The sequence below is a fragment of the Archocentrus centrarchus genome, chromosome 4 (genome assembly GCF_007364275.1).
Source record: "Archocentrus centrarchus isolate MPI-CPG fArcCen1 chromosome 4, fArcCen1, whole genome shotgun sequence".
NCBI classification, from domain to species: domain Eukaryota; kingdom Metazoa; phylum Chordata; class Actinopteri; order Cichliformes; family Cichlidae; genus Archocentrus; species Archocentrus centrarchus.
The window spans coordinates 24,967,120-24,987,875 of record NC_044349.1 but is presented as its reverse complement, the minus strand read 5'-3'; the positions used below and the strand labels follow the sequence as shown (position 1 = coordinate 24,987,875).

The 20,756-nt window shown below is 37.4% G+C and overlaps 2 protein-coding genes and 1 pseudogene across 2 annotated transcripts; 2 read left to right on the top strand and 1 right to left on the bottom strand.

The window, feature by feature from the left end:
* Window positions 1-448: 448 nt before the first annotated feature.
* On the top strand, window positions 449-2,090 carry LOC115778809 (duodenase-1-like). The gene is made up of 5 exons (XM_030727140.1): window positions 449-522; window positions 604-754; window positions 852-984; window positions 1,111-1,371; window positions 1,466-2,090. The coding sequence occupies exons 1-5, from the start codon at window positions 465-467 to the stop codon at window positions 1,631-1,633; spliced, it is 771 nt and encodes a 256-aa protein (XP_030583000.1). The 5' UTR covers window positions 449-464; the 3' UTR covers window positions 1,634-2,090.
* Window positions 2,091-14,052: 11,962 nt separating this feature from the next.
* Window positions 14,053-15,138, bottom strand: LOC115778883 (mast cell protease 4-like; annotated as a pseudogene).
* A 1,507-nt stretch (window positions 15,139-16,645) lies between these two features.
* LOC115779281 (duodenase-1-like) lies at window positions 16,646-17,969 on the top strand. The gene is made up of 5 exons (XM_030727853.1): window positions 16,646-16,757; window positions 16,846-16,993; window positions 17,091-17,220; window positions 17,447-17,707; window positions 17,802-17,969. The coding sequence occupies exons 1-5, from the start codon at window positions 16,700-16,702 to the stop codon at window positions 17,967-17,969; spliced, it is 765 nt and encodes a 254-aa protein (XP_030583713.1). The 5' UTR covers window positions 16,646-16,699.
* Window positions 17,970-20,756: the final 2,787 nt, after the last annotated feature.

The window sequence follows — 20,756 nt, the reverse complement described above, 5'->3', positions numbered from 1 at the left end:
CCCTGTAATCATCTAACAGATGTACATCTCATTCAATTCTCCCTGTTTACCTTCACAAACAATGATGAAAAGCAGGCCAGAAATAGCCCAGAGTAAGCAAAAGAGAAAAAAAAAATGCAGAAGAAAGAGGAGAAAGTTGTGAATGAGTGTGAAGTAAAATGCATTACAGTAAAAACGTTTTTAAAAAATTTAAGAAAATGAAAAAATTAACTATTTTAAGATACTGAAACCTATACACATAACAGATGTTTCAGAATTATGAGGGTCTATAATTAAGATCAATAAGGTAATGCAAAGATGCCGAAAGTGACAAACATGCAAACCTGTTTTGCATAAAGGATGTGGTTAGAAGTCTAAATATGATAAATGATAACCATACTTGCCAACAAAGCAAAGTGCTCTATAAAAGGCTCACCTTGACGCTCTTACAAACCCAAGTACAAGTTAACGGTTTTGCTGGCATCATGCACGGTCTGCAGAAATTTCTGCTCGTCAGTGTTCTGACATGTCTCGGAGAAATCGGTAAGAATTCTAATTCTTGGTTATTATTCTTGAACCATTTAATGGGACATTAACCTAATTTTGATTCTAACATTTTTGTAGGACACGGGGGTAAGATCATAAATGGAGAAAAAGCTCCAGAGAACTCAATGATGTATATGGCCTCTGTGCAAAACAAGAATGATCAACATGTATGTGGAGGATTTCTTATTACTGAGGACTATGTGGTCACTGCTGCACACTGTAATGAATTGTGAGTAATCAAATGTCTTCTGCTGCAGTCTCTGATGCATGTCATTCAAACAGATTTAGATAATTTCTTAACCAGCTCTCAATGATTACTCCTTCAGCATCCCCACACGTGTTGTTCTTGGCAACCACAATCTCAAGAAGGGAAATCACGAAAAAATAAATATCGAAAAGAAAATCAAGCATGAATCTTACAGAGGTGTTGCACGTGGTAACGACATCATGCTCCTCAAAGTAAGTTAAAGTGATTTCAAACAACAGTTTTTTTTGAGGGGGGGGGGGGGTGTATTTCTGGGAGTTAATCATTTAGATGAAATTAGTCATTTCAAATGTTAACTTTATAATTTTGTATACTGCCAGCTTTCTACAAAAGCTCAACTAGGCTCCAACATACAAATAATTCAGCTTCCACATGCTGAAATGAACTTGGAAGAAAATGAAGTGTGCCAGGTGGCTGGATGGGGTTTAACTGGAAATCCCATTCCACCTGATGAGCTGAGAGTGGTGGACGTGTCTGTCATTAACCCACAAAGCTGTAAGGAACAATGGTCTCCCTGGCTTCATCTCCCTGCCAATGCTATCTGTGCGGGTGGATATGGCACAAATAAAGGATTCTGTCAGGTATGTTTTCTGTTCGTTCAGTGTCAGCTGGTTTCTTGTTGACAAATGTATAACAAAATATAAACTGACACATTAAAATATGTCCTCTTCACAGGGTGATTCTGGTGGTCCTCTGGTGTGCAAAGGGTTAGCTGTTGGCATTGTTTCTTTCAATAAAAATAAGACGTGCACATATCCAGATGTACCCAATGTCTATACGGACATCTCAAAATACGGTGAATGGATCGACAAGATTCTCAGAACCGCAAGACATTTTAATTAAAAACCTTACTTGAAGTTAACAGAGTTACTTGAGTAAAAATCTACTGGACGTTTTGCTTTTGTTGAATTGAAATGTGAGCATTGCTCCTGTAATAGTGGATTCTACTGCTTCTCTATGCCAAGCTGACTGCATTGATAGAAAAGCTCCATATTATTCTGTTTCCATATAATCTTTCAGATATAACATATTGATTCTGTCAGGTATGTTTTCTGTCCATTCACTGAATTTTTCAGCTGGTTTCTCATTGACTGATGTATAAACAAATAAAATAACTTTTTAAATAGAACAAATTACAAATTTTCCTGTAACAGGGTGACTCTGGTGGACCCCTGGTGTGCAGTGGGTCAGCTGCTGGTGTTATTTGTTTCAACAAACATCTTAACTGTAACTACCCAGATGTACCCAATGTGTATATGAACATTACAAAATACCTTCAATGGATCAACAACATTGTGAATCACACAAAGATTTTTGTGTAAAAACCTAAACATCTTGCTTTTGCATTACTGAAATATTAGCATTTTAGTGTTATTTTCTCTGCTTGCTTCATAAATATGACCAGAAAATGGAAATAAAAATGTATCTCACAATCCACAATCCAAGTTTCTTTATTACAATATCATCAGTAGACAAATATTTAAAATAAAAAACAAAGAAATACTATGTAGAATAATTTTTTCCCAGGTGAATGCTAGATAAGCTAATATGGAGGTTCAAAAAATTGCTCCATGGGACTAAAGTGATTTTTAGTACCGGTCAACCAGAGTAGCAATGAACTACATACACACTTTTCATATTCATATGAATAGAATAGGAAGCATTCAAGGGTTACTGTTATGTGTAGAAGAATATAATGAGAAATGCTATAATCATGTGTATATAGAAAGGCGCAACTCTGTCCACAAAAATGCAGAAATAGTACCCGATTCAAATTTGGCCACTATCTCCTTAAAGGCTAGCTCTGTAGGTGGACCACTGCTCATACTATGTTGTAATCTTTCCTTTGTAAGCCCCATAGCGCATGTGTGGATTTCTGTTTAGACCACTTGCACGTGTAATACACACTGGATTTCCTGCTACATGTCAAAACAGCGACCTTTCAGCTGTGAATTTAATTTTGAGAAGGAAGACAAAGTCTCATGGAAACCAACCTGCCAAGAAGGATGGGTGCTGGTGTTGTGTTCAAAAAAGATTGGCTGTTCAGTGAGTGCTTAGCATGTACATAATGGCCACAGGGCCACGCACATAGGCTACACTTATTTCCATAGGTACTGATATTCTACCTCTAATCTATCAGGATGTTATCAGTAAAATATAAGTAGACAAGCCTAATCCTTGGGAATTAACTGTGTATAACGTCCAACTTAATCACTTTTCTTGGGGTGTAATAAAATGTTCCCTCTGCTGTGTAGCTTAGTTTATTAGGCAAGTAGCTAGACAATCCACAATGTCAAGTGGCACTAAGCCCAAAAGAGCTAAATCATGTCATAATTATGAGGGGGTCCTTGGAAATTTTTCTACCTGGTATGGGGTCCTTGGCTCAAAAAATGCAAAAACCTCTGTAAGGACTGCTTTACTGATTTACTTCGCTTTTAGATAGTAAACAAATCCCATGAGGCCTTCAACAGGCTGCACACGAAGCATTAATCCCTTCCTGACCAACAGACGCTTACATGTGTCCACTGTCATGGTAATACCTACAGTATCATATCTTACTGGTTGGTTGGCAAATTAAAATATGCACATGCAAACTTTGGCTGTAGACCCAGGAGTGCCCATGTGAGCTAAGTAGTGGTATCCACAAAGAGGAAGAGAAATAGATGCTGGTCCTTGCTTTATTAATGCAGATTATGTGATATTATAAACTTAATTTATCTAAGGTCACTGAAATTGTTATTTAAATTCTTCCTCCCCAGAGGTTGATTGTGGTGGTCTTCTGATTAGCACTGAGTTTGCTGTCGGTATCCAGACGTGCCCAGTGTCTCCTCATACTGTATATCTTGAGGAAAATTTCTAAAAGGTGAAGTATGCAAGTTTTGTGTCAAAACTTTCAATGTAAATACCACGATTAATATTTTTCTGCAACAATCAAATCAGAAGGTACAAATGGTATTTATGTTAAGCAAAGGTCAATGGTCCAAAGAAATATCTTAGGGTATCAGCAAGGTATGAGAAGACATCATTTCTGACTTTGAGGTGCAGAGATTATACACTTTTAGCATTTTGTCCACAGCCTGCACTACAGGTTCTGTAGCCTACAGAACTAAACTGAGAGACCATTTAAAGGCCTTTGCAGGTATTTTGAGTTAATTAGCTGATTAGAGTGTGGCACCAGGTGTCTTCAATATTGAACCTTTTCACAATATTCTAATTTTCTGAGATACTGGATTTGGGTTTCTTTTTTTTATTAGTTATCAGTTATAATCTTCAAAATTAAAAGAAACAAACATTTGAAATATATGCGTCTGTGTGTAATGAATGAATATAATATACAAGTTTCACTCTTTGAATGGAATTACTGAAATAAATCAACTTTTTCATGATATTCTAATTTTATGACCAGCACCTGTATGTATTAGATTAGTTAGACTGCATAACTTGAATAATAGAAGACCTTTGGGATGAATTAGAGTGGAGATTGTGAGCAAGGGCTTCTTATCCAACATTAGTGTCTGACCTCACAAAGGTGCTTCTCAAATACTGGTAAAAAAAAAAGAAAAAAAAAAGGTTCTTATAAACACACTCCTAAACTTTTTGGAAAGCCTTCCCAGAAGAGTTGTAGCTGTTATAGCTGCAAAGGGTGGGCTGATATCATATTAAACTCTATGGATTATCTAATGGAGCATCAAGTTCATATGCGTGTGAAGGCAGATGACCAAATACTTCTGGCAATGTAGTGTAGTTCAGTCAAAACCCAAATATGATTTAATTTATGCAAAATGTAAATTGAAAAATGATGAAATAAAGAAGGAAATATATAATAATATGACAGGTTGCGCTGTAATTCAGTCTTTGCAAAAGAACCACCAAAGATATCATGATTGACCAAAATATCACAGCAGTCAAGATAAGAATAAAAATGGAAGTGTTCTAGATATGCAAGGAAGAAACTGAGTGGGCTGAAAATATTGACATGTCTAGGATGTAGTGATAGTGATAGTGTAGTGTAGTGTATTATTTACATTCTTTCAGTGGTCTACGAACACTGACTGAATTTAACTGGTAAATAAATTTATTGCTCAAGAAAATAACTCATAACGAAATGTTACTATACTATAATAAGCCTGCAGCTGTCAAAGTCTGCATGCTAGCAGTGTATTTTGTAAGTATTACTTAATAAAATTAAAACAAAAGTCTGAAGTGTCACATTTTACTCATGCTTACCTACAATCTAAGAACAGGATTTCATGACAGTGTGATGACCCACTCCACCCTGCCTTCCTTTCAGCCTGTTTGTGTGACAGGTCTCATCTGCAGGCATTGAAGGGCTTGTTTGTTCTCATCAGTGACAGTGGCAACACTGAGTGTTTCTTTTCATTCACCTCTTTTTACTCTGTTTATACCCCACTCTGACTCTGGCTCTCTTCCACTGCATATCTTTTGTCCCATTGCTCTCCCCTCAACTCCAACACAGCCCCAGTCACAGCAGATGACTGCCCCTCCCTGATCCTGGTTCTGCCGGAGGTTTCTTCCTGTTTAAAGGGAGTTTTTCCTTCCCACTGTCACCAAGTGGTTGCTCATAGGGGCTTGTTTTGATTGTTTGGTTTTCTCTGTAATTATTGCAGGGTCTTGACCTTACAATATAAAACGCCTTGGGGCGACTGTTTGTTGTGATTTCGCGCTATATAAATAACATTGAACTGAATTGAAATGAAATGGAAGGTAAATACTGGGAGGAAGAAAAACAAAAAAAAGCAGGTGTCACACAGACACAGAAAGAGCTCAACCTGAAACTTTGCTAATATTAATGCCCTTTATCTAATCTATCTTGCAGTATGATATTTAATTACCACATCCTGTATAATGTTCCTACTATCCTTATATATGTAATGTTTCGGTTATTGCCCATGCCAAACAACTTATCTGGTGTGACATTACTGAAAGAAACACATCTACAAGCATGGCAGCTCATCCCTTTATTGACTTTATCGACACAGCAAAACACTAAGATTTGGTAAAAGGCATTAGTGATGAACGCAAAGCCCCTCTGTTCAGAGTCAAGGTCATTACAGATGATCAGATGATTCTTGATCAAACCAAAGTAAAAAAAAAAAATAATAATTTTCTACTAAATCCCTGTAATTTCATTTAGTTCCTTCCAGTTCCCATCTAAATGCAACATTCTGTCTACCTATGGAAAATAAAACTGAGGATTGCTCAGTAAGCAAAAGAGTTGGCTCTATAATGTTCTAAATTCAATGCTATTAATGAGAAAGGGGTGTGTATATTTATGAAACCTGTGCTGATGTTACACTTAAAGTGTGTTTTGGAAATTTACAAAACCACATTTATCAAAGGATGTTTCTGTAAGTTGTGATAAAATCATCTTCTTGCCAAGATGCATACGCTGCAAAACTTCTGTTTATTCACATTCTGACATGCCTCACGCAAAATGATAAAACCATATCGATATTTTTTCCTATGCCACGGATGCATGAATATGTGAAAGTGAAAGTTATAAATGGGGAAGAAACTCGAGAGAACTTATTGCTGAGAATATAGCATAAGTGCAGAACAACTAAAGTTAAACTTGTGCATAATTAATAATACATGCATAATTATTGTTCTTTGTTTTGTTGATCATGCAAGTTCCAAAAATGTACTGACGATCTCTGATTTACATCTTATTCCGTTATCTTACAGAAGGAGTTCTTCACACTATAAGATCAGGAAGCTTGATAAGACCATGAAAGATACCAAGAAATGCATACACCCATCTTATAGCAATGTTGCAAATGGATGCTCCTTAACGTAAACAGATCTTTGTTTCTTTTCTTTATATTTCATTCGGGTTTTGGGTGGGGGAGGGTTAGCCTTTATTATGACAAAAAAACTGGGAGAAAGCAATGTTTTTGTAACCTGCCAATACGATTTTTTTTTTTTTGCCATTCCAATTTTCTTTTTGAAAACTAAGTGACAGCATATACAAAGAAAAATGACCTTTTTTGGTGCAAAATTTTATTTTCATGATTAAGAAAAAAAAAAAGTATTAAACTTTACAATTTCACCCAAACTGCACTGAGTTACACAATCTTCTCTCGGGTAAAAAAAAAAAAAAAACTCTGAAATTAAAGCCCTCTGCTACTGGAAAGAATAATTCAGTGAAAATGAGTTGCTATACATTCACTTTCAACTGACAGATTTTATATTACCAAACAAAAACATGTATAACACATTTAAATGTCAGTTATTAGATTTTTGGATTTTGAAGTTTTGTTTTTCTCATGTCTTGTATAGGTTCTTATGGTTTACTGCAGTCTCCAACCATCACCGGGGGCTCTCTGGGGGAATTATAATCCTGAGGCCTGTGGCATTTTGGCGAGCACTTGCGCCCAGTTTCTTGGATTATTTGCTTCTCTAAAGCATCTCTTGGTGTTTGCATTTTGTGTGAAAGCTGCCTGTTCTGACTATGCCTGCCTCCCGAATCTGCATTTGGGTCCAAATCATGATTGCCACATCGCTGTAACTTGACAAGTGCATGGCTGTGGGTGTGGGAGCGCCTAGTTGCCTGAGCCACTACGCTCGTGTTGAGCGTGCATAAAATGAGCACACTGAAAATTGCAGTTTTAATCTCTTGCCAGTTAATCAGTGCATCTCTACTCATTTAGAAAAAAGACAGAAGTTTGTGTTAGTGTCATCTGTGACTATAACACATAAAAAAAAAAAAAAAAAATTCAAAAGAAAGGCACCTGAGTGAAATTAGTTTTTGGACTATAAAGGGCAGATGTGTGTCACAAAGTGATAACATCTGTAGGATATCAGGAGGTCTTAGTGTTTCACTTGGACTTTTTATGCACATAAAAAGTCCAATCTGATTTATCAAACAGCTTAATGACTGAAACAGAAGATATAGCACCTTCTAAAGGTTATAAACCTGAGATTCTATTAAATATCTTTTCTGATCTTCTTGGCCCCAACTACACACCAACAGAAGAAGAAGAAGAAGAATGCCTTTATTAGTCCCACAAATGGGGAAATTGCAACTACACACCAACAGATTGCATTTATGTACACTCTAGATAAAAAGCAAATCTGTTGATACAACTACTAAAGATTTAAAGGAAAAACATGGGTAAAAAATTAAGATTACTAGTAAAAGCATTGAATAAATGATAATCCAATACACATGGAAACGTGTGATCTGTGCTGGTATGCATGTGTTCTTCTATTAAATACAGCCAAAGTTTCATAATTGTGAGTTTAGAAAAAGTGCACTGATGTGCAAATTTTATCTGAAAATTATGGTTTCTGAGGTTCATCTAGTCTGTTGCAGAATTTTAAGATAGTGGGGATTTCGTCAAGGATTTCTAAGACAAAGTATCGTGATTTTGCATCTGCCTTCTTCAATATCAAATTAATAATTTAAAGAAAAGCTCTTTTTAAGTGTGTGAAATGTGTTCACAAAATGTGAGACAAGATGGTCCAACAATGGAATGAAAGAAACCCCTGCAAAATTAAAGCAAACAGCTTTGTTTTATACACTACATGTTTGTTTCACATTGGTGTACCACCAGATGTACATTTTTTAAAGTTTGTTTGGACAGTGCTTATTGAAGCTTACAATAAAAAAATATAACATAGTGTATCTATATCTGTGTCTAGCCCCTGTCAGTACTCTTGCTGCAGCATTTCGAATCAACTGAGAGTTTTTCAGGGAGATTTTAGGACAACCTGATCGTAATGAATTATACTAGTCCAACCTAGTAATAAAACAATAAATGCACAAACTAGTTTATCAGTACCACTTTGAGCAGTCCTTCATATTTGTTTATTATGTGCATTGCAGGACATATCCTGGTCAAAAATGACAAGGTAAGGCCATCCAGAGTAAGTATCAGGTTAGAAACCATGTTTCTAAGATTTGGAGGGCTGAGTATAACTTCAGTTTTATCCAGGTCTTTAACTAATTGGTTTGTGCCATCTGACTTCATGGAGAAATAAAGCTAGGTATCATCTACAGAGGAATGAAAATAGATGCTATGATTATATATGATTCCTAAGGGAATCATATATAATGTAAATAGCATTTCTCCTAGCACAGAACCCTGTGTAACTCCATAATCAAACTCAGTGTGTGAAGAAGACTCCCCATTTACATCGACAAATTATTGTCTATTATATTCATATGATTCAAACTACTGCAGCACAGTACCATCAATACATATGGCAAGCTCTAATCTCTGCAATAAAATATTATGGTCAGCAGTTTCAAACACTGCAGGAGCCTGATGCAAGGTGACTGCAAAGCTGAGGCCTAGCAGGACAAGAAACTCTGCTCCCCTCTGCTGGATATAATGAAGAATTAACCAAAAGCAACAGCTGAGCTGTTGCTTCCAGGAAATGGAAGAATAATGTTGATTTAAAAAATGGTATTGGCATTCTTAGAAGACTCATTCAATAAAAGTTCATTTAGTAGTGAGAAGTAAAAGACCCTTTAAAGAGCAAAGTAAAACCAGAGAAAAAGTCATGAAAATTTTTTTTTGAAAATTGTGTTAATAAAATTGACACAGTGAGATATTGTGTAAAGATGTGCAAACACCACTCTTACAAGAACGTTATATCTGGAAATGACATATCATATCCCAGCTGTCATAGGGCGAGAGAGAGGGTACACCCTGTACAGGTCACCAGACTGTCGCAGAGCTAACACAGAGAGACAGACAACCATTCACACTCACATTAACACCTATGGGCAACCTAACTCCACTAAGTGCATGTCTTTGGACTGTGGGAGGAAACCTGAGTACCCAGAGAAAACACATGCAGACACGGGAAGAACATGCAAACACCACACAGGTCCAGGCCAAGGTCAATTCAAATCTAGGATCTTCTTGCTGTGAGGCAGCAGTGCTAACCACAAGCTGTCTCTTTATAACCCATTTACACATTACAGTATTATGCAAAAGTTTTGAGCCACCCTTCATTTCTTTATCTTTTTCTAGGAAAGTGGGAAATAGTGTGATGTCGACTGTGTGGCAGGCACACAGGAAATAACCAAACATGGGAACAGAAACAGTAGTAACAAAGTGCCTAAAGATATAACTTAAAAATTGGTTCTGTGCTAAGTTATCTGTTAAGCTTGTGTTATGTGGCAGTGGCGCAGTGGGTAGGTGCTTGCCTTGGAGCCGGAAGGTTGCAGGTTTGAGCCCCTGTCCTTGCGCAAGACACTTAAACCACATTGCCTAATGGTAGTGCTGGTCTCTGGCTGCATGACCGCAGATGCTTGTCTCTTGATGAGTGATCTAGAACGATCATTTCGTTGTGTCCACAATGAGTTGAATCTAACATGTTTAGACACAACACTGGTTATCCTTTAAGTTAAGTGACTTTTTGAATTTGTTTTTATGTGTTAAGTGGCCTGAATTTATGGCTCAAATGAACCTGGCATATAAGACACCACAACACTGCTGCCATCAACAAGCTTTCAATAATGGAAATATAGTTACTTGCAAAGAACTGAAACAAAAAGCAATGGGAGTCTCTGTAAAAACATACAAAAGAGGAAGAAGAAGACAATGAAGCAGCGACACACTGTTGGATCTGTTGGATCCAGGCTTCTCCCCTAAACTAGTTCAGGAAAACTAGACTAAAAGAAACCAAAAGTGAAAATAGTAGTGCTGTTATCCCCAACTCAACCTATACTTAATGAACACAGCTATAAAAGCAAAATAAAGATGAAGTTCTACTGGAGATCAGGTAGGAGGAGAGAAAGACCAAGACACCAACCACCATATTATATTATTTTTGTGCAGCAAGCCATCAACAGTCAATCAGTAATAAGAACAAATCAGCAAAGCTAGAGAGCAGGTTAATCAGGGTGATGATAAGAACACAACAAGATGATGACTGGACAAGTGACCTGAGATTGCGTGTAACACAAACAAAAATAAATAAACTCTTCTGAAAATCAAAAATAAGAAATATGTAAAGTTTTTGTTTGACTACAAAGGGAGACAAAGCAAGCGGGACTTGCAGTCCACTTGCAGGAAATTCAGGGAGTAACTCCCTGTATTTGAGTTTTTACAGAGGTGCACCTTTTCTCAAGTTGTTTATAATATATGATGTGGTTTTATTTATTAAAAAGTAAACAAAATTCAAAGATCAATTTAATTCAAAAGAAAATGAAACAGTGCAATAAAGCTTGAGGCATTCTGCACTGTTTTCAAGTATTATTTTTTGATTTATGCATTGTTCAAGTTATTAAAATGGAATCATTGCTCCTTAAAGGATCTTGTTGTAATTTTGATAAAAATGTAATAGAGTTTTACCATTAGGGGGCATGTTTGGTGAGAAAGTTTTGGCGTAGTTGCCCCTGTGGTGAGAAACAAGAAGATGTAGCGTTTGTTCTGATGTCAGGGTGGTGCATGTTGAGAACTATTTCCTTACTGAAAGAAGGTTCTGGGATCAAACGTCCTGGTTGGTTGGGGCCTTTCTGTGCAGTTTGTTTTCTCCCACAGTTCAAAGACGTGCTTGTTACATGCCCTGTGACACACTGGCAATCTCTCTTTGCCTCTCACTCTATGACAGCTAGTGCTAGTGAGATTACTGCAGTACTTCACTTTCAATATGAATACCATTTACTGATGGATTTCACTGAGACAGACTGAGTCAAGATGTTCCTTTAAAATGTAAAAATGCTTCAATCTAAGAAACTGAATGCATCAGATTCTTACCACATAATGTATGCAAGTGCTTCAAGCTTTCCAGGCAGCAGTATAATACGCATATTTACCGTAACAATAGGTATGGTGTGTACTACCTCATCTTTCTACACACACTCATCACTATGAGGCTATCAAAATTTGCACAGGCATAGAAATGATGCAGGTAAAAGACGCCAAGTCCAAGTAGATGAGAACTACAGGCTCTATACAAAGGATTAACTTTTCTCTGATAATGTGAAATTGATGCAAAATTATGCCAATAGTTGCACAGAATATGAGCCAAAACAAAAATATCTTAATATAAAACAATGCACATATTAAATCAATATCTCAGTAGACTGCTTTAGTTTTAACAAACATTTACAATGTATAAAAAGAAACTTTGTGTATGTATGCGTGTTGTTTGTCTGTATGTGTGTATCTATAATCTATATTTGCTGCTGCTGTATTTCTTTGATGTACATGTGGTTGACTCTTATCTGTATTTAATGGAAAACATGTAACTGCACTAGTTATTAGTAAGCACTGTGAGAACACTGATGCTCTAACCTGAATCTGATAACAGAAATCAAATGTGTTTCAGTAACCTTGATCAGCACCAAAAAATTGTGTTTCTTTTGTCTCCTTCATTTAAAAAAGTTGTCCATCTAAACTTCAGTTGTGATGGTAAGCAATATTCACAAAGGTAAAATTTGGCTCAAAACTAGTGTTTTAGAGGCATTAGAAAGGTACTGTGGCTGCACTGCTCCTGTTAGTGCATTCTTTCATAGAACTACAAATTTGCTTAAGTTTAAATTTGAGTTACATTTGAAATTAAGAGGAAGGCTCCACTCCATACATTCACCATTTCAACCCACTCAGCAGACTGACTGACCTTCACTGGAACTATTCACCATAACCACATATGAATCCCCCAAATTCTAAAAATGAATGCTTCAAGTGATGGTCTTTTTCACATCTGCCTAATCTGAGTAAAGTAGGGTCTTACAATATAAAGCGTCTTGACTAGATAAGATAAGATAAGATAGTGTTATACACAGTACAATGCACAGTGAAATGTATTTTGTACCTGCAACCTGTAACTGTTGTTGTGATTTGGACCTATGTAAATAAAATTGAATTCAACTGCACTGCTAGAGCCCTAAGAAATTATCTCCAGCGGGCCACTGATTCAATTCTTTTTTTTTTTTTGCCACAGCAGCTTTAATGGGCACTGGAGAGAGACAAGGAATGGGGGAAAGATACAGGGGAAGACAAGCGGGCAAATTGGTGATGGGCCAGGACTCGAACCCGCACTGCCCGCACCGCAACCCGGCATATGTATGTGGTCGCCGGCTTCACCGCTAAGCCACCCAGGAATGAACAAGATTCAACAAGAGTTGCCTCAAGGCACAATATATTGTAAGGTAAAGACTCAACAATGATACAGAAAAACACCCAACAATCAGACAACCCCCAATGAGCAAACATTGATCACAGCAGGAAGGAAAAACTCCCTTTTAAGAAATTTTCAGTAGAACCAGGCTCAGGGAGGGGTCGGTTGTGGGGAGCGAGATAGGGCTAAAGACACACTGTTGAAGAGAGCTAAAAATTTATAATAACTAATGACTAAATACAGAGTGGTGTATACACACATAGTGAGTAAAAAGAAGTGAGTGAAAAAGAAATGTGAGGATCATGGGAGCCCCCCCAGCAGCCTAGGCCTATTACAGCGTAACTAAGGGAGCGTTCAGTGTCACCTGATCCAGCCCTAACTATAATCTGTAAGGATTAGATTTAGTCTCCCGAATCCAAACTGGGAGCGAGTTCCACAGATGGCGGCAGACAAGCACATACTGTAGCACATACTGTACATACTACTGAATGAGTTGCTGCTGTGAATTTCTGCTAACTGGACTAGCCTGCCACACCATATTTTTTTCCTTTTGAATTTCAATTTTTTAAATTCAGCCCTCTGTTGGTTGATAATTTTTATATCCATCAAATGATGCGGCATCCTTTCATTACAAACACATTTTCCAGTCCATATCAGTATACATATCCAGTATGAATTTTTTTTTCCCAATGAGAGACGTGTTTTCAAAATGTTCCTTAATTTTTTTTTTTTTTTTTTTTTTGAGTATAGCATGTTAAATTGCTGCACTTCTTTCCCATTTCACTAAAAAAATATACAGTAAAGAAATGAGTGGTGGCTCAAGACTCTTGCACAATACTGAATCTGACCAGCATAGAAAGGTAACACCTTTTCTAGTGTTTGCACAAGAAGATTCTTTGCTGTGGAAACACTTGACATAGCCAAACAGGACACTACCTGCTGCAAAAAAGATGAACCACAGAAACCACATTTTCCAGATTAAAATTTGAGCTCTAATGCTCAACAGAGTTATGAAACTATTGCTATAGTTAGCAGAACACATACATACACAAATCTTCAAATTTTTTGCATGTTACACATTGCCGTTTTTCCACTCTTGGCGACACACCAGCCGGGGAATAAATTCAGTAATTGGCAACTCTGTTTTGAGTAACATGAAGCTAGTAACCACAGTCAAATGTCTTCCATGGTCCAGAGAAGGCAAAATAGAATGAAATCTGAAAGTGCATTACAATAAAACGAAAGCAAAACTTCAAGTAAGGTTTTTGCTCAAAATGTCTTGCAGTTGTGAGAATCTTGTTGATCCATTGCAGATATTTTGAGATGTCTGTATAGATACAGGGTACATCTGGGTATTTGCAGTTGTACTTTTGTTAAAAGAAAAAAACACCAACGGCAAGCCGTTTGCACCCCAGAGGATCACCAGAACCATACTGTGAAGAGAAAAGATTTAATTTGTCGGTTTATATTAAGTGTTTTATAAATTTACCAACAAGAAACCGGTCGACATTGAAAGGACAGAAAACACTCCTGACAGAATCTTTTCTTTGTGCATAGATAACACTGGCAGGAAGATGAAGGCAGTGAGACCATTGTTCCTCACAGGCTCGTGGGTTCATGACATAAATGTCCACCACTCTCAGCTCATCAACCGTTTCAACACCAGTTCTAGGTTTTCCCCATCCCAGTACCTGGAACGCTTAATACTTTTTTTTAGTTTTATTTCAACACATGGAATTTGAATTCTTTATATCCTGTGGCCTAATTTAACTTTCCTAGACAACTAGAGACACAGCATGAAGTAAGAATGCCTGTTTTTTATACACTAGCTCTTTTGCTGCAATGTAATTTGAATAATAAGACCACAATTATATTATTGCGTGAATTTGGATGTTGTGTATATAGACATGTACCTACTTTAAGGGGCATGATGTCTTCACCCAGTCCATTTTCATAATTTTCATACGTGACTTTTTCTTGAATCCACATTCTTTCACGTCGACCCTTTTTGAGATTGTGGTTGCCCAGAACAACGTATGTGGGGTTCCCGAAGGAATAATCACTGAGAGGTGCTCAATACATTTTCTAAATCTGTTTTAATGACATGAATTAGAGATTGCAGTAGAAGATGTTTGAATTCTAAGCCATCACAGTGTGCAGCAGTGACCACAAAGTCGTCAGTGATGACTGGTGTTCTGCACTGAGGCCATATACAGAATTTATTTCACCATGTACGTTACATCCATGTTACATCTGAGCATATGCAGATGTTGTAGCCCCTTAACTGGCAAGGGCCCGGTGACGGGCCGTTTGTAGTCCCTTTTATATGGCAGGCTAGACCCACCCATTTTTATTGACACGTCATTCGGCCAATCATGTAACTGGCTGCACCAAATCACCTGACAAAGCTACGTGACGCCCTCTGAGTATTATTGGCTCTGGGAAACCCATTTCTTAACATTATTGGCCGATTGAGGTGTCAGTAAAAATGGGCGGGTCTAGCCTACCATATAAATGCACTTCATTCGGCCCGCGGACCAGACGCAGCCGATTAATAGGCTATGAAATGGGTTGTTCAGAGCCAATAATAACCAGAGGGTGTTATGTAGTTGTTTCAGGTGATTTTATTTGCTGCCAGTTAAGGGGTTAACAGACTGTGCATGATGCCAGCAAAATGGCTAAATTGTATTTTTGGGGTGTCAAGCATTCTGTCAGACAGTTTACAGGCAATTATGATTATGATCTAGCTTATTTCGACTCACAACCACATCCTTGAGTCTGCATGTTTATCGCTTGCGTAATCTTTGCGTGAGCTTGTTTATCATACATAGACTGTTCTTATATAGTGTTTTTCTGCTTTCCTTGAGCACTCAAAGCATTTTATACAACATGCCTCACTCACACATTCACACAAGCATTTTCTCTATGCCTGAGTGCCTTCTGATTACCATTCACACTCCAATGAATGCATCAGAAAGCATCCTGGGGTTCAGTGTCTTGCCCAAGGATATTTTGGCATGAAGACTGTTGCAGCTAAGGGTCTAACCACCAGCCTTCAGATTAGTAGATGACCTGATCTAGCTCCTGAGCTACAGCCACCCCAGTTGATGCGTCTTAAGGCTACAAATGTGACATTTACTTTTTTTTCCTTCATCTGCTATATGAACTTGAATGGCATCCTGTTCTTTATCGACAGGGTTTAATATGTTGGTCCACCCTTTGCAGCTATAACAGCTTTAACTCTTGTGGGACAGCTTTTCACAAGTTTTAGGAGTGTTGTTATTGAAATTTGAGCATTCTTTATGAAGCATATTTGCGAGGTCAGACACTGATGTTGGCTGGCTCGCAGTTTTCACACTTAATTTTTCCCGAAGGTGTTCTGACGGGTTGAGGTCAGGACTCTGTGCAGGCCAGTCAAGTTCTTCCACACCAAACTCACTCATCTATATCTTTATGGACCTTGCTTTGTGTACTGGTGTGCAGTCATGTTGGAGCATGAAGAAACTATTCCTAAACTGTGCCCACAAAACTGGGAGCATGAAATTGTCCAAAATGTATTAAGAGTTTCTTTCACTAAACATTCATAATAAAGACAAGACATTCTCAAATATTCTAACATTTCTCTTAGTGGGCTGGGGGAAGTGGGCTGGGGAGAGTGGGCTGGGCAATGAAAAATATGCAACTTACAATGAACACAAGGATGTGGTTTGAAGCCAAAATAAGAGAGATGATAATGAAACCAACAAAGCAAACTACTCTATTAAAACGGTCTCTTTGACAGAGAAAGTTAACCATTTCGCTGGCATCATGAGAGGTCTGCAAAAGCTTCTGCTCTTCTACATTCTGCCATGCCTCGGACAACTTGGTAAGAATTGCAAGTCTTTGTTATTATTCTCCAACCATTTAATGGGGCATTAATTTAATTTTGGTTTACATTATTTTACATTTTTCAGGACATGGGAGTGACATCATACATGGTAAAAAGTCTCCAGAAAACGAGATGCTGTTTATGGCCTCTGTGCAGAACACAGATGGTCATGTCTGTGGGGGATTTCTCATCACTGAGGACTTTGTGGTCACTGCTGCACACTGTGATGACTCGTGAGTAATCAAACGTCTTCTACTGCAATCTCTAGTTCATGTCATTAAAGCAGATTTATAAAATGCACTCACCACCTCTCAATGATTACTTCTTCAGGAGCCTTAGGCACGTTGTTCTTGGAACCCACAATCTCAAAGAGTATCATGAAAAAATAGAGATTGAAAAAAAAATTAAGTATGAAGATTATAAAAATGTTGAACACGGTAACGATATCATGCTTCTTAAAGTAAGTGCATATTTATAATTGTATCACTTTCATATGACATATATTTATGGTCTTCTATCCATCCATCTATTTTACATTACAACAAAAGAGCTATTGTATGAAAATAAGTGTGTGTGTACATATATATATATATATATATATATATATATATATATATATATATATATATATATATATATATTCTTTTTTTTTCTTTTTTTTTTAACTTCATGTTGTGTGTCTCTAGCTGTCTAAGAAAGTTCTACTAGGCTCCAACATACAAATAATTCAGCTTCCACATGCTGAAATGAACTTGGAAGAAAATGAAGTGTGCCAGGTGGCTGGATGGGGTTTAACTGAAAATGGCATTCTACCTCATGAGCTGAGAGTGGTGGACGTGTCTGTCATTAACCCACAAAGCTGTATGGAACAATGGTCTCCCTGGCTTCATCTCCCTGCCAATGTTATCTGTGCGGGTGGATATGGCACAAATAAAGGATTCTGTCAGGTATGTTTTCTGTTCTTTCAATGTCAACTGGTTTCTTGTTGACAAATGTATAACAAAATATAAACTGACACATTAAAATATGTCCTCTTCACAGGGTGATTCTGGTGGTCCTCTGGTGTGCAAAGGGTTAGCTGTTGGCATTGTTTCTTTCAATAAAAATTTGAAGTGCACATACCCAGATGTACCCAATGTCTATATGGACCTCTCAAAATACGGTGAATGGATCGACAAGATTCTCACATCCGCAAGACATTTTAAGTAATTAACAGTGTTACTTGAGTAAAAATTTACTGGAAGTTTTGCTTTTGTGTTATTGAAATGTGAGCATTTCTGATTGCTCTGTCAATATAACCAAAAGCGAAAATAAAAATATACCCCTGTATAGCGGATTCTGCTACTTCTCTATGCAAAGCCGACTGCATTGACAGAAAAGCTCCACATTATCTTATTCTGTTTCCATATAATCTTTCAGATATAACATATTGATTCTGTCAGGTATGTTTTCTGTCCATTCACTGAATTTTTCAGCTGGTTTCTCATTGACTGATGTATAAACAACTAAAATAACTTTTTAAATAGAAAAATTACAAATTTTCCTTGTAACAGGGTAACTCTGGTGGACCCCTGGTGTGCAGTGGATTAGCTGTTAGTGTTATTTGTTTCAACAAACATCTTAACTGTAACTACCCAGATGTACCCAATGTGTATATGAACATTGCAAAATACGTTCATCAACAACATTATGAATCACACAAAGATTTTTGTGTAAAAACCTAAACGTCTTGCTTTTGCATTACTGAAAATATTAGCATTTTAGTGTTATTTTCTCTGCTTGCTTAATAAATATGACCAGAAAATGGAAATAAAAATGTGTTTCACAATCCACAGTCTAAGTTTCTTTATTACAATATCATCAGTAGACAAATATTTAAAATAAAAAACAAAGAAACTTAAATGCTATTTAGAATAATTTTTCCCAGGTGAATGCTAGATAAGCTAATATGGAGGTTCAAAAAATTGCTCCGCAGGACTAAAGTGATTTTTAGTACCGGTCGACCAGAGTAGCAATGACCACACTGAGTGTTACCACAGTAGTTAAACTACATACACACTTGCCTTATTCTGCTGACTGCATCGACAGAAAAGCTCCATACTGTCTTATTCTGTTTCCATGTAATCTTTCCGATATACCACATACTGATGTACGTGTTCTTTTACAATAGTGTTCTAACAGTCTTTTGTGACCATGGCAGATAGATAACTTGTAAAATCCAGAAAAAGCACACACATCCAGAGGAGTTAAAAACAGGGTGCTGGGACAAAAAGCACTAGTAGAGCAGAAAATACAGTCCGCACACCTAAAGAGCTCCTGAGGAAAAACAATTTATTTACCTCGAACAGGTGAGTTACGTTTCGGGCTGATTGCCCTTCCTCAGACTTCACATAGATTGATATAGAAAACTTGTCTCATTATATGTTTCTATGTTATTAATGGTATTAATGGCATGCTGTCTGCACTGTTGTTCGACCCTCAAAGGTAAATAAAACTCACGAAGAAAACCTGGTTGCGTGCCCCTCAATTTATTTCAGATTTCCATAACACCCCACATTCAACTTGTAATTTCCTTCCGTGACAATCATTGCCATGTTAACATTTAACAATATTTCCACAAGACTGAAATACAATGAAAAAAAAATCTGGTAATCTGTGGTCACTAGTACATTCACATTTTTGCTTTATTCATATCAGTGAAGCTGCATAAGAAAGGGCCACTGTGATAATTGGAAGAATATAAAAAGTGTGGTTCAAAGTTCTGGGACATAAACAGCAGAAACAACACCTGATTTAAACCTGATCTAAAATGCACATCTGTTGATATCACTATAGTCTTCTGTAATTACACTGAATGATATCAATGCTGCAGATATGCACATGTATGCATTCTGATAACTATAGCACTAGGTTTGTAACTGTGACTGTTGAGCATTAAAGCTCAAATCTTTATCTGGAAAATGTGGTTTCTGTGGTTCTGCAAGTAGTGCCAGTTTGGCTGTGTCATTTTTCCACAGCAAAGATCTTTGCTGTGGAAACACTTGACAGAGCCAACATTTGAGAAGGCATCTGCCTGCTATACTCATCAGATACTCCATCCACCAACAACATCTAAGGAAGTTGGAATAATTCAATATAGGTCCCAACTATCAACTCCAGGTCTTCTTCTGGAAGTGAAGTCAAATGATATATACTGTGCTTTCTTGAATCAAAGCTTTATCTCTGCTAATGGGGTGGTACTTAATAGGGGGGAAAAAAACAGACTCAATACTAAACAGTGCAGAAGATGGACATGACTGCTGTGAAGACAATAATAGTGCACCCAAACTGCAATTTGCTAACACTGTTGCCTTCTCCTCCTTAAATTACTGGATATTTGCAGTACTGCATTTATCACTGGTGTTACCTACTTATGTTTCAACTTTTACATTTTAGCAATTCCAACTATCTTGTGCACGTGTCCATCTACAGTGCTTGGGATCATTATCCCGTTGCACGAGATGGTGGTTGACTTAGTTACTGCAGAGTGCTGCAAAACAAGCTCAAATCATCACCCCCTTGTGCTTCACAGATGGTATGACATGCTTGTGCTGATATGCTGCATTTTCACAAAACTTGATGCTGTGCATTATAATCAAACATCTCTGCTTTGGCCTCGTCTCATCATTGTTCGACATGTTGTGGTTCATTCAGATGCAAACCTAAACCATGCTGCCATGTTCTTTTCAGAGAGAATATCAGGAACTTAAATATTTAACATGCTAACTGGAATCTGTGGAGTCTGAGACATAGCTCTTGGGATTTTTGCAGTTCCTACTAAACCTGTCATGAAACCGAGGTGGGTGAACTCAACAAGGCAGACTCCTGAGGAAAGTTTAAGGGTGGTTTATTAACAGAATAGGTAACACAAGGGATATTGCAAGGTTGTCTTGGGCAGGGTGGCTGCAGGGCTGCCGGTGGTGTTCCAAATTTCCTCCTTGGGTCAGTTCTCCTCAA

Coding starts and splice junctions, on each gene's coding strand:
- LOC115778809 (XM_030727140.1), top strand. CDS start 465: ATGCACGGTCTGCAGAAATTTCTGCTCGTCAGTGTTCTGACATGTCTC. Junction 985..1,110: donor ACGACATCATGCTCCTCAAA/GTAAGTTAAAGT, acceptor GTATACTGCCAG/CTTTCTACAAAAGCTCAACT. Junction 1,372..1,465: donor CAAATAAAGGATTCTGTCAG/GTATGTTTTCTG, acceptor TCCTCTTCACAG/GGTGATTCTGGTGGTCCTCT.
- LOC115779281 (XM_030727853.1), top strand. CDS start 16,700: ATGAGAGGTCTGCAAAAGCTTCTGCTCTTCTACATTCTGCCATGCCTC. Junction 16,994..17,090: donor GCTGCACACTGTGATGACTC/GTGAGTAATCAA, acceptor TTACTTCTTCAG/GAGCCTTAGGCACGTTGTTC. Junction 17,221..17,446: donor ACGATATCATGCTTCTTAAA/GTAAGTGCATAT, acceptor GTGTGTCTCTAG/CTGTCTAAGAAAGTTCTACT.